The sequence below is a fragment of the Calidris pugnax genome, unplaced genomic scaffold (assembly GCF_001431845.1).
Source record: "Calidris pugnax isolate Ruff unplaced genomic scaffold, ASM143184v1 scaffold39, whole genome shotgun sequence".
Taxonomy (NCBI): domain Eukaryota; kingdom Metazoa; phylum Chordata; class Aves; order Charadriiformes; family Scolopacidae; genus Calidris; species Calidris pugnax.
Genome location: NW_015090828.1, coordinates 2,881,833 through 2,894,873, shown reverse-complemented (window position 1 = coordinate 2,894,873; position 13,041 = coordinate 2,881,833). Strand labels below are relative to the sequence as shown.

At 38.8% G+C, this 13,041-nt stretch overlaps 1 protein-coding gene and 1 long non-coding RNA gene across 11 annotated transcripts in view; one reads left to right on the top strand and one right to left on the bottom strand.

The window, feature by feature from the left end:
• LOC106887029 overlaps window positions 1–13,041 on the bottom strand; it is a 57,363-nt gene that overhangs the window by 2,372 nt on the left and 41,950 nt on the right. Inside the window, exons 5-6 of one of the 2 annotated variants that reach the window (XR_001411779.1) lie at window positions 2,785–2,873; window positions 1,099–1,667 (exon numbers count right to left, since the gene is read on the bottom strand). This is a non-coding gene — a long non-coding RNA (uncharacterized LOC106887029). Of the gene's footprint in view, window positions 1–275; window positions 1,668–2,784; window positions 2,874–13,041 lie in introns of those variants that run through there. The other variant, XR_001411778.1, reaches the window with a different exon arrangement.
• The window catches only part of LDB3 (LIM domain binding 3), a 119,118-nt gene that overhangs the window by 77,975 nt on the left and 28,102 nt on the right, over window positions 1–13,041 (top strand). Inside the window, exon 9 of one of the 9 annotated variants that reach the window (XM_014940374.1) lies at window positions 3,324–4,276. The exons of the other annotated variants lie outside the window; for them this stretch is intronic. Within the exon in view, the coding sequence (XP_014795860.1) occupies window positions 3,324–3,420 (97 nt within the window). The 3' untranslated portion in view covers window positions 3,421–4,276. Of the gene's footprint in view, window positions 1–3,323; window positions 4,277–13,041 lie in introns of those variants that run through there. 9 annotated transcript variants of the gene reach the window in all.

Below are 13,041 nucleotides of genomic sequence, written 5' to 3'. Positions count from 1 at the left end.
TAGAAAGCACTTTTATAAACTTAGTACCTTTACACATATGCAAAATTTCTATAACTTTTTTTTACTGTTGCCTTATCGTTGCACTCAAAAAAAAATATTAAATATATATATATATTCAAACGATTAATGCATGAATGTCTGAATCAAGTAACTACTTGATTTTAAAAAAACAAAGAAAAGCCAAAAAAACCTACCCCAAAACGGAACCCAGCAGGAATATCTCCAAGAGCAAAGAGAAAAATTGGCTGAAAATACTGATTTTTTTTTTTTTTTTTTTTTTTTACTGCTCTGTGGCTTCTATAAAGGTTCTGAGCTTTTGATCATGGTGTGAGTTAGAGATGTTGAATCAGTGAGACAGATGTCTGTCATCTTCCCTGTGACAATACAAGCAGTGTTTCCGTTTGTTTGCTGTAAACCCTCGGTTGCAGTTCACCAACGCTCATGGCTTGGTGCCTGAACGTCAGGCTTGATGTTACAGCCTTCAGGGATTTATTTCTTCCCTCAAATGTACAAGCCTAATTCTTATTAAATGTATTGTGCATCATCTGTTTTGATGTAACAGCAGCATCCAGATCCTTATTATGATGGGATTTAAAGCATTGTGCTGAACTTAACAGCCCCCCATACACATCTGAGAGTAATATGTTATTTCAAAGAAATACTCTTTCTAGCCATAGTCCGTGGCTTTGGAAAATACTAGATATTCAGTATCTAGTATGTTGAAAGTTATCATCAGATATGTTGGATTCAGATATGTTGAAAGTTATTATCTAGTAACACATCAACATGTGTAAATTGCGTGTTCTATTCAGTGTAACTTAACGTACATGAGTGTATCCACTGTGCTTTGCACATTTGCTGCAGTTTTGAGGTGTCACTGCATTACCCTTTGTTTCATAAGGACAGGTATCTTCAGGCACAGCTATATTATCTAAAGGGGTCTAAGGGCGTTCATTGCAGAGGGGCAGAAGGGAGTAAATAGTAGGTGGTTATAGAGGTGCAGGGCAATTGGCGTGAGCTCTGGTGCAAGCAATGACATGGGGGTTCCTTTCCACCTAACGGGTAGTGCTTGCCCCATCTTGGTGGCTCGGTACCCACCTCAAACGTTGCACATGCTCCACTGCAGATCTGGTAGCAGCAGCCCGGGTTATGCACACGTCCATCAGACACCACTCTCTTGGGCCGATTGGACTTCTTCTGTTCAGTCTTTTGGCAAGGCTCCTCCCACTTTTGATTTTGTAAGGGATTGAAGGACCAATGTCAGATGCACGGAACCCATACTTTAACTCCACTCTTCCAGCACAGTAACAGAGTACAAACTCCTCTGCAGAGTCTATCCCAGACACAGCCCGTACGGCTGCACCGCTCTCCATACCCGCAGTTTGGGATCATCCTAAGCTCCTGAAAGCAAAAGTTTTCCATGGAACTGTGGAACCTGAGTCTTGCCAGATTCAGTGTTGCATTAAGCCCATGCTGTGCTGGCATTCCTGATAAATCTTCCACGTTCCAAAACTTAAACTGCCAGAGACTTCACAGGGTGGGGAATGTTGGTCTCAGGGCGTGCTGTGAGCGACCTCGCGCTGGTGCTTTCTCTCGTCTCTTTGTGTCAGCTCTTCAGTGCAGTCAGCAAGAACTGAACCAAGTGGTGATCAGGTTTCTTACAAACACTCGGGGGTGGGAGGGAAAGAAAGAAAAATACATGTAGCTTAATTTTGGCAGAGCTGTTTTACATAAAACTAGTCATTTCTAGATTGCTGCTTCTACCTTGATGACACATGCTCTGAACAGAACCCATAAAGCTTGGGAATTTTCAGGTGGCAGAACGTTCCTTTCAGTTAATATTCATGAGCGCGTTGCATGACTGTCCTTTGCTCGTGCTACTGCTATTTTGAAGGCACACAGGAGATTATATCTTGCTATGAAAACTTTCCATTGCTGTTGTGATGATCGTTACAGAATATTTTCCAGAAAGATGGTATCCATTTCAAGCCAAACAGATGTTTCTGAATACCTCTGCCCTGAGTGGAGGGGGATATCTTTAAAGCAGTAAGGAAATTCTTAAATGTCCTGTAACCCCCACTGTAGCCAGCGCGCTCCAGTGTAACTTGAAAAAAATGCCATCATGAAGTTTCAGCATTTCAGCTAGGAATGCTTTATATCTCTTAATTACTTAGAAGCATAAAAGAGAGTTTGAGAAGTCTCATATCAAGACTTCTTCAGGAGTGTTGCCTGCATGGCACTGTTATTAGGAACAGAAGATTTAGCAATATCAGTGAATTTGTTGGTATTTACTCTGTTTATTGTTTGTGCTTTCCTCAGCCTGAGGAGTAAAACCAGCCCAGTCTGTTCATTTCTGTTTGGCTGGTTTCACTCTTAAGTTCCGCTGTATTAACACAGTTGTGTTGCATTTTGGGTGTAAGTAATGAGGGGAAATGTACCTTGTTTGCAATGAATCAAATACGTTTTGCAAGTAACAAGGACATTTTATTTTCCATTCTGTTTGATACGCATCTCCTTGACTATGCATCCTCCTCCTCCTTCCCCTTTTCATTTACAAAACCTGAATTTAAACTATAGAATGTCTAGAAAAGATTAAATCCTGAGAGGTGCTGAATATTGCTTACAACTTGCTGAAGCGCCCCAGTCTGCAGTCAAAGGTGTTGGGGGTGTTTGTGGGAGGTGGCCAATTACTTCAGAGGCCTGTGCTTTGAAAATCCCGTGTTATTCTGCTTTTTGACACCAGTGACCAGAAATATTTATGCAAATGCCAACACTTATACTCACTTCTGCTGAGAAAATCCACAGAAAAGTACTGCTGAAACCTGTGGCTCATGGTCCTTGCAGGAAGGGCAGCAGGATATAAATAGCCTGACCTAGGTATTACAGAATGGAAAATGTTTGCATTAATTTTGCTCTTGTATGGAGTTAACTTTCACTGACCGCTCAGCGGGGGGGAGGGAGGGAAAAGCCGAGAGAATCTGCTGGCAGGAAAACAATGGGATTACCCGGCATTTCTAGCAAAAGCAGCCCTGTAATACCAAGCACAAGTCAAAGAATATGAAGTTATATCGAGTTACTTCTTGGAAATGAACAACTGCAAAACCTTTCATGCATGGTCTAAAAAGGATCATCCAGCCTTCTTTGTGCTGATCTGAAAGCTGAGGAAAAATATCCAAATAAATTGCCGTTGCCCTAGTTATAAGGCAGGTGAGTGGTAGTCATGGTCCCTAACCCCTTTCTTTCTCCCTCCTTTCTTTCTTCTGTGTGTGTGTCTCTCTCTCTCTCTCTGTCTCTGTCTTTCTCTCTCTTTCTTCATGCCACAGGGAAAGGTTTGAAACGGAACGTAACAGCCCACGCTTTGCCAAATTGCGCAACTGGCATCACGGCCTGTCAGCGCAAATCCTTAATGTTAAAAGTTAAAAGCCCACATTTAGCAGGCAAATACATGAGACAGAGAATTACAGTAAAAAATTAACTGCTATCCTGAGTTAGAGCCTAAGAGTGTAACACCCACAGGAAAGGCTTCTTTCTAGGGCCTTTCTCTGAGTGCCTGTCTTCCCTAGATTACTGTTGTTAGCCCCGTCTCCACTCACTGTCACAAAAGTAATGATACAACCCAGTTCGTGTTCTCCATTATAGAGTAGATTAGCTTTTGTCCTTTACTATAGCAAATGTAACTTCAGTATTATACAGGAAAACATCACTACTGTACTCTCTTGACATTAATTCTAGAAGAAAATGAGAGGGAAGTTATTGATAGTATTTCTTTAGGAGGAAGAGGAATGATAATTTTACTGAGTTTTACTGCTGTAAAGATAATTAAGTAGGAGAAAGAGAGATGAATAGGAAAACTGGCTGAGCCTGGCCTAGACTTTGCTAAATGTACAACATACTTAGTTTGCGTAGTTGAATGATGCTGTTTGAAATAAGATATTAGCTATGTGAAGTTGTATTTCTTCAATATATTATACTGGTAGAAGTAATTTGCTGAAACCATTGCTGTAAGTTTTCTGTTGGAAACCTGAATTTGTCATTATATGAAAGCCAGAGATAGCTGTGGCTGCACAGGATTTGTGAGGAAATGACATTTTGCTAGATGTGGTTTAGGAGTGAGAAGAATATATAGTACTGTTGGTGCACTGAAGTTTTTAAAAAGCATCTTGTAAGTTTTAAGGAATACGTTGCCCATTCTGTATTGCTCTTGCTTTGACCCACGTTTTTTTCTGTATATAGCAGCATGCTTTACCTGAAATAAAAGGTTTTAAAACTAAAATAATTATGTGCCTGTTTTACACAGTACTTCATTCTGTTTTAAAACAATAACAGCTTCAACTGATTATTGAAAGAAGGAGAACTTTTCTTTCCACAATACAAAATTTGGTCAAAAAGCTTCCCTCTATTACCTATAATCCCTACTGACCTTTGGATGAATTAGAAAAAACCTGACAAAACAGTTGAAAGAACAACAACAGAAATGAAAAAATAATGTATTAGGTGTGAATGAAAACAAAGACTAATTAATGGATGTTAGATGGCAACCTATTGATAACATCATTTAGCATTTATATTTGAATAATATGCATTCTCTGACAATAATGTATTAATTTGTGCCCATGGTGAATGCACTTGAGACATTGCTGGTGCTTAGAATGAGATCTTTATGCTTCAACGTTACAACAGTGCTTTGCTTGTAACATGTGTCAGTCAAGATATGGCAAACCTATACCAAAGGCCCCTAAATATTTCTATTTTCTGGTTGAAGTACACCAAGAGCAATGTCACTTCCCTCTCTAGCTTATGCTCTGAGGATTAAATGAAACAAAAAAGCAAGTAAATTGAACTGTTTGCGGCTGCATAGAAGCAGTTGATATTAGCCCTCAACACTCTGCATTAGGAGTCCTCAGCACTGAGAGAAGCAAAACTTTCCAGTGACAGCACACCGGTCTCCACAACGGAAAGTTGGCTCTGTTGCAGCCCTACCTACAGCCCTCAGAAATTTGTTCTTTTTATTAACATCTATAAATTTCAAATTAGGTACCTTTAGCTGGTAGAAGTAATTCTGATCAAAGAGATTAGTGGATGAGATTAGATTGAAACGCTTACACTTTCTGCTGCTCCCAAACATCTGGAACTTATATCAGCAGTTCACACAAGAACAAAGTTCATTCAAACTCCCATTGTTTTTCTGCATTATGGAAAGAGGGAAAAGCTACAGTTCATGGAGGATTTTGCATGAATCAACCAAATACTGGAATGTTTAAAGGGGGAAAAAAATCTAGCTATCATACTTTAAAAATAAAAAAGTAGGTTTTTAGTATTATTTAAGAGTACACAAACACTACATCTTTTTAAAATGTATTTTACTTTTCTTAGATAAGTACCATAGCAATTCATTACGCATGCCATTTAATACTCAATATTCCATTATATTTTCCTTCTGGGAACACGGATTCTGATTGTACGATCTTATTAGCGCCTGTGGAAAATCAGCATAACTGCATGAAATAAGAGCAACATTTTAACTTTTCCTGAATGTTGCTAAGATCAAACTTTGTTTCAGAGTGGGGAAATTTTATTTATACATGGCAAATTTTGATAGAAATTAAGGTATCAATAGGCCATTACTTTTTTTTTTTCATAAATATCAAATGTACCCCAGTAAAAAAAAAATCTCGGTTCTAATTTTCAACAAATTAAATGGTTTTCTGAATAAGTAATAATACACAATTCTTATTTAAGTGAAAGAACTGTATCCTTAATGTTTTTATGAACATAATACAGATACTATTTGTTTTAGATAGTCCTACTGCATGTACTATAATGGAAAAGAAAATGTCTAGTTTATATCTCAGTGTTTACACATAATGTTATTTTTGAAGATATTTTTTAATAACCAAAAAAGCATAGTTTGATCAAATATTAAGTTATTGCAGATGTAATTAAGGAACCCCTTCCCCTTAGCTCTGCCTCAGTGGGTTTAATGATAAAAATTCAGTGCATATAAACCATGCAATCAGATATAGTTGTCATCCTTTTGCCTGGAGGATACAAAATGGAATCCAAACACTCTCCAAGCTTGTAGAATTTCAGTTCTTTATGTAATTACAGAAAAAAAGTTAATAGAAAAAAAATCTTCAATAATTGGTAACTTTTGGAACTTTTGCAATGATAAAGACCTTTTGTGAAGGTGCTGTCATTAGTCCCTAAGGCAAGATCATTTATTACAACATACTTGTGCTTCTTAGACCAGTCCCTCTTGAAAAATCTCCCCAATGATGGGCCTTTGTTAAACTTTCAGTCAAATTTTTCTACCCAGTTTGGTTTTTTTATAGTTGGACTAGTAATTCCTTAACTCTTACTCTTCAAAAATCTGCCTTTATGTTGTCACGGTGATCTCCAAGCCCAGAAAATGAATTTGACAGATCTTTCTTTATATAACTATTGAGAGGCCTTGTCTTTCCCTCCTGAGTAGGAGGCAGGCTTTTTCTGTAAGGTGGAGAAATTGGGCTGGATTTTTCATTCTACATCTCACTGCTAGAGGCTATAACAGACTTAGACCTGATGAGAAATCATGAAGAGCTTTAAGAAACCACTAGCTTTGTTCCAGAAAAGGTCAATTCTGGCCTGGTGTTAGTATGTCCAGGCTGATCTCACTTCCCACTGACCGCCCCCACCGTGCAGTGTTTCTTGACCGTTCGCAGCAGTCTGCTGTTTTGCCCGGGTTAGTCTCTGTTAATGACAGTGGGGCTTAAAATAGGCTCCTGATTGAAGACTCGATGAGTCATGTCATTCTTTAAAATAGCACTGACGATAGGCAAGCGTGTCTGTCCTGCACTGGATGTATTTTGAACCGTGACACTTCTGCTGAGCAGAGGACAATGGTCGGTGATAATACTGTCTTGTAAACAGCCTCCGTGCCAAAAATAAAGTAAAACGCAGGATGTGGATAGCGATATTAACCCCCTGCCCTTCCCAATATTGCCAGTAAAGCATAGTGTTATAAGCATTTAATGAAGATACGGCAAAGCTGATGCCAGTAGGAAATCAAAACCAAAAGGCCTTCCAGGTAAATCTGCTTGTCTGGTTATGGCACAGGGAAATGCTCATTTTCTGCTGTGGTATAAGATGGTTTGATCTAAACTAACCCGTTTCCTGAATACTGCTGCCTTGCCTTCTACTCAAATGGTCTCCTCCTCACCTCCTGTGGTCCTTAGTTTGTAGCAGGAATACTGACTGCATGCAGTGTGTGCTGATGGGACGTGGCCAGAGTGTGACTTTAGGAAAGCAGGCATGAGAACTTGACCTCTCTTCCTTTCATGCATGAAAAAACTATGAAAGGAGAAAGGTTCTGTGGCTCCTTCTCTTGCCTCCCTCCTTTCACGCCTGCTGCATGGGAAGGAGAGTAAGTTTTTGCTGTGTATAAATACAGAGGTCGCTTTCTCTTCATTGCAGTTTCTCTTGTTATGTGCAACTGTGGGAAGTGTATCCTCAGTAGCGAGGAACCAGTACTTTAGGGACTATTTTATCACTTTTGAAAAGAGCTGTCTGAAGCCTCCTTCAGGGGCAAAGGAGGTGACACCAATTTTTCAGTTGTGCACTCGGGTTCCCACAGGGACTGAGTTGATTTTTGTGGCTTCTTTAGCAATGTTGACCATGAGTTTCAGTGACAGGGACTATCGTTATACCTGTCAGAAAATACATGGATACTTGCACAAATTTTAGTTTGCAAAGTTAAGAAGCTAGAATTTTGGTATGGAACATGATAGTGCCAGATAATGAATTTCTTTAATCAGCCTTTAATCAACAGCTTTCTGCGACATACATGAAAATGAATTGACTAAAATTTGCTCACATTCTTTGTTCTACTGCTGCCTGACACAGCCATCTGACAGCACCAAGACAGGATAGGGCACCTTGATCCCCTTCCTTCATTTGCTGGAATTTCCAATGATTAGCATTGCTGACCCAACCTATTGCCAAAAAGTTCCTATCTATACACTAATCAGATTACCAAAATCCTTTTGGAAGATAAACCTTATTTTTCCACAACGGGCTGTGAAATAAAGCAAACTTCTTTAGGTAGCTTTTTCACTGAAGGAATGTAACTGCAGTAGAGAATAACAAGCACATCACATGTTCTCATCCCCAGTTACCTTTTAGCACCTCAAGAGTAACAAAAATGTAGGAATAGTGAAATAACTCAATTATCTCCATGGAATTCTGAGTGAAACCAGGAAGGAAAATTGATGAAATATAATCTCCGTGTTCCCCAAAACATTCCTGAAAGAATTTAGAGATCATTAATTCCTTATTTTCAAGCCAGTTCTTTGTAGAACCAATTGATCGAAGATAGCCTCAATCTTTCAATTTTAAGTGAGCACTTCCAAATGAAATTGGCAAATACCATGAAGCTTTTCTCAAAATAGCTCATAGAGGAAATAATGCATAAGCTAATAGAGCTTGTTAAAGCTCAAGATTCAATTTTGTGTGGGGGTGTGTATACTGACCTATATTTAACATCTCATCTTTACAATCTCAGTTTTCTGCGTGTTCCTGTCCAGCACTTAACTTTTGCACGGGCAGAAATTAACATCACTTTCATTTCTACTGTGCAACCTTTAAGCCTCTCACACGCATCCTTCCGCTGCTGTAGATGGCTAACTGGGATACCGGGGCACAAGCTGCCTTTCTCTCCCACTGCTCCCTTGCTTTGCCTTCAGTCCAACAAGGAAAAAGCAGTTTGTGCATGTAGCAGGCTTTACAAGCGCGTGTAACCCAGAGGTACCCAGCTGTGCTCTGTGGATCATCACACTGGCTCGCAGAGCTTCGTTTCGGGTGAGCTGGAGAACTGGCTGATAGCATAGCACTGGCACTGCTTCCTTTTATTCTGCTTCTAAATTGCATTAATGTCAGCAAAATTACCCTAAATACTAATAACTTCCTAATGGTTCATTTCCACGTAAGCGTTTGTTGTAGTTGACCCAGAGTGTTACATGATTACAAATGAGAGAGAGGGGGAAGAGAATTTATGAAATAAAATGTCATTCACATTCTGAAAGAATGACAACGGCTGTAATTCCTAGCGCTTCCTTATTTGGTTCAGGAACTAGATAGAGAAGATGCAATAGTATATTTCAGATGTAGCTTCAAGCTTAGGATAATACATGTAGAGAAAGTATGAATTTTCTTATCATCAATGTGCACAAATTAAAAAGTAGCACTAAAAATCTACCAGCTGAAATTGGGATCTGTGGGTTCTTGTTCTTCTCGCAGTTTCCCTGGAGAAAAGTGAAGAAAATGATGAGACAGAACACTTCAGTGAAAGGGGAATAATTTCCCGGTGTACAATATACCTGAACTTGCTGGGCACTGGTTTGGTCTGTAATGGTCACAAATACAAACTGAAAGTCCTGTTCCTGTGTTCAGGTGCCTGGTGGCAGATACCTGCACTTTACCAGCAAAGCTATAAAAAGCCATTCAGATCAATCCAATTGCACACTTATGGTCAAGATAGGGAATTATCATCTGAAATATTCCAGCTCAAATTACTCAGAATTTTGCAGTCTTTGTTCTTTTTAAAGTGATGTGTTTAGCAATAAGATAAATTTGAGTACATATACTTGCATGCCAAATATCACTATGTATATCTTGGAAAAGAGTTATCTTAACTTTCACGAACACCAATGCTGCTGTATTTCCAGCTGCATTTATTATTTAACTGATAAATATAACAGCATTCCAGTAGATGCCACTAAAATGCATCCATAGGAGGTATTTGCTTTGACTTTTTAGCGAGCTGCTGACTGAGTTCCATACTACTTGTTGAGAATGAGTCGCTGGTTGTTTTTTTCTTTCACTGAATATATGATAATGCTTTTCCTGTTCTGCATCACTGGCTGCACAAACCAGGATACCTGCTGGGAGAAATGTATTTCCCTGTTTTGCGAAGCAGACATACTAGTAGGCCTTATTGCAATCATTTTGGCGTGGGCTGCTCACATTCTTAACTACAGTGGCTGAAAAAGAGAGACTAGCTCTTCTACCCCTTTTTTCCTGATCCCAAGCTAAAGTTTTAACTAAACCAGCATGATAGTTGTCTTCTGTCCTCTCCGGTTAACTGCCTATAATTTCTTTATGTGTCATATGGTGTCTTTGTTAAGATAACAAAAATATATCTTGGTGGGGAAAAAAAATGACAATTTCAATAGTTTTATATTCATCTGGCAATGGAAAAATTCTCAGCTGCAAATGAGAAAAGTAGTCTTGCTCCATAAGAATGTGGAGAAAAAAATTATAGTATTCACTTATTGCTTCGGTACTGAAAGACAGAGAAAAGCTGAGGGACGGCGTGGTCTCTTGGAATGCCTTGTGTTCCTTATGTCATCAGATCTTTACAGATTAAATGATTCTGTCTCTACAATGCTTTAATGGAACAGAGAGGAGCTATTCAAGACAGAGGCTCCAGATCTATTACTCCCTAAGGAGAAGGTAGATGGAAGGTGCACAGGCTCCACATCTCAGGTTGCCTGTTACATGTACATGTTTGGTTAGGAATCTTTTACATTCTGTTTCCAAAAATAAAACAGTGTCTAGTACATACAGTTTGTATTCAACAGAATCATTTATTGGATAGTCTCTGAAGTTTCTTCAGTCTCTTTTTAGGATCCAATAGCACACACAAGCTTGGCTTGCAAATGAATTTTACATTTCATTACTCAAACTACTATAATTCTTTCTAGTATGTGGGAGGGAAAGACTATTTCTATCACTTCAATCACCCTGTCTTTATGCCCACATCATGTAGCACATTTCTATGGGAAGGAAACACTTCACAATTTCCACTGTATAATATACTGTATAATTGGGAGGGCAGTATATTGCATAAATAAACCTTGTTTGAGATATGTCCAATGTTTAATAAAATCTGTGGGAGTTGCACTGTTCTCTCAGAACAGCCATTGACCAAGGCCCTTCTATCAAAAGCCATTTCAGCTGGGGACTAAAAAGGCTGCAGACCAAAAAAACCCATTAATATCAAATCTCTCCCAGAAAACTGACAGTTGTGGGTAGTAGTTTTGAGCTATTTGAACTGCCTGTGTAGCCACAGCGTTACAAACTGCTCATAAAATTCTGAGTCAAATTCTTTCATGTTGTGAATGTATCGACTTCACTAAGCTTGCCCCAGGGATATATTTGACTCAAAAGTAAAATTAATTTTGCTTCTAGTTAGCAAAAAGTGTTTGATTGTAAAGGCTGGAAATCCAATAGCCGGTGCCTCAAAAGGCAAGTATTGCCAATAAGAGACACGTCTGATCGTGAGCCTTTCTCACCGTTAGCCAGACAGGAATTACTCCTGTTGACTAGGAGGAGAAATAGCTCTTGCATTGTGTGCCTTTGAGCTCATCTTTCCCTTTCCTTTCTGCCTTTTCCTTTGTTTTATTCTGTGGAAGTATGTTTATTATACTTCTCTCTCTTTAACCTTCACAACTCCCCTGCCATTGTCCCTCAAAGTTATCCTGTACTTGTACGCTCATGGAAAGAGCTTTCATGAAATCCCAACCTCAAAGTCAGGTGACATTTTTCTGCATCCCTCAGTATAAGCCACAGCTCGTGGAGCAGAAACGTTTAGATCAGGTTAACAGTAAGACCAGAGGCCTAACGCTGCTTCTGCCTGACCCCAACTGCCTGCCCTTTGGTCTTGACTGGCATTTCTCATAGAAAATTTGGTAACACTGGAAATAAACAATGCTTTATTCTTTTCAGGCTGTGACTGTGGGTTGTTGTTTTTTAATGCCCTGGCATGATTATGGCTGTTGGTTACTAACACTTCCCCCGGCCACACGCACAGTTTCTAACCCATCTTCCTCTACCTTGTTTCATCCTGTACCTGACGTTCTGGTGAACTCACGGCTTGGTTATCGTAAAGATAGTGTTTGGTTTCTCATTGCTTTAGAGTGGTGAACCAATTGATCTTCTTCGGGTAGTGACTTTCAAGACAAGTTCTCCCATTCTGACCATTATAACACTCTTAGACAAACAGCCACATCTGAGGGTCGTTTCAGAGCTACTTCTGGGTTTGAAAATCTGGCTTCAATTCATATGTTTTAGGCGTCACGTTTTAGTTAGAGGTTTTAAAAATTGGTAGAGAAAACCTATGCCCAAACCTTTGCTGATGTAAACTGGATTGTTTTTATAATTTTATTGGAGCTAAACTAAGGAAAGAGTATGTGACTGTACTATATGCATGTATACATAGATAAACACAGAGAGAAATATATGGGATACTACTAATAATGTGGAAAATATTAAGATTAGCCTTCCAAACATAATGTGAGATAATGCCTGAAGCCCAGAAAATCCATGTGAATAAATAATATATTCCTTTTTTTGAAGGACTTCTCAGAAAGCAGGTTCAGTTGGGTAAATGAGGACATTTGCTTTGTGTCTTGCAATTTTAGATCCCAGTTAAGACAAATGTTCTCATTTGGCAGATTTCAACTTTAAATGTGTTGAAATTCCAGCACAATTCCTTAATTAGGAAAGGACGCAACAACCCACCAAATTGCTAAATATTGAGATTATCTCAATTACTTAACTTATTGGATTTCAAACTTAGGAGTCTAAAGCTAAAGAATTCTATTCTTTATGAAAATATCTGTTTGTAATTTCTTACACAGATACACAATTGCTTGCACTTCAACTGATCAGTTATTTTATAAGCTTTTATGTGTGTTTACAGAATAACAGCCTGATTCTCTGTCACTGAAATTAAGGCTGCCTTACTCCTCACCTCAGTGAAGCAATGATTTAACTTGTTTCTAATCCAATTTAGACTGAGGAAGCTAGTACTTACTTGGGTAAGACAGAGAGTTTTTAAATGATACCAGACATATAATCTATCTTAGATGAGTCTTTGTTAAACCATTTAACTGTTTATCACTTCAAAGTATTGGATCCTTGTGGATTGCCCAAGTCTGATTATTTTTACTGCTTGGAGTTGGCATCATGTTCTGCTGGAGTATTCTTGAAATTTTCTCTTAA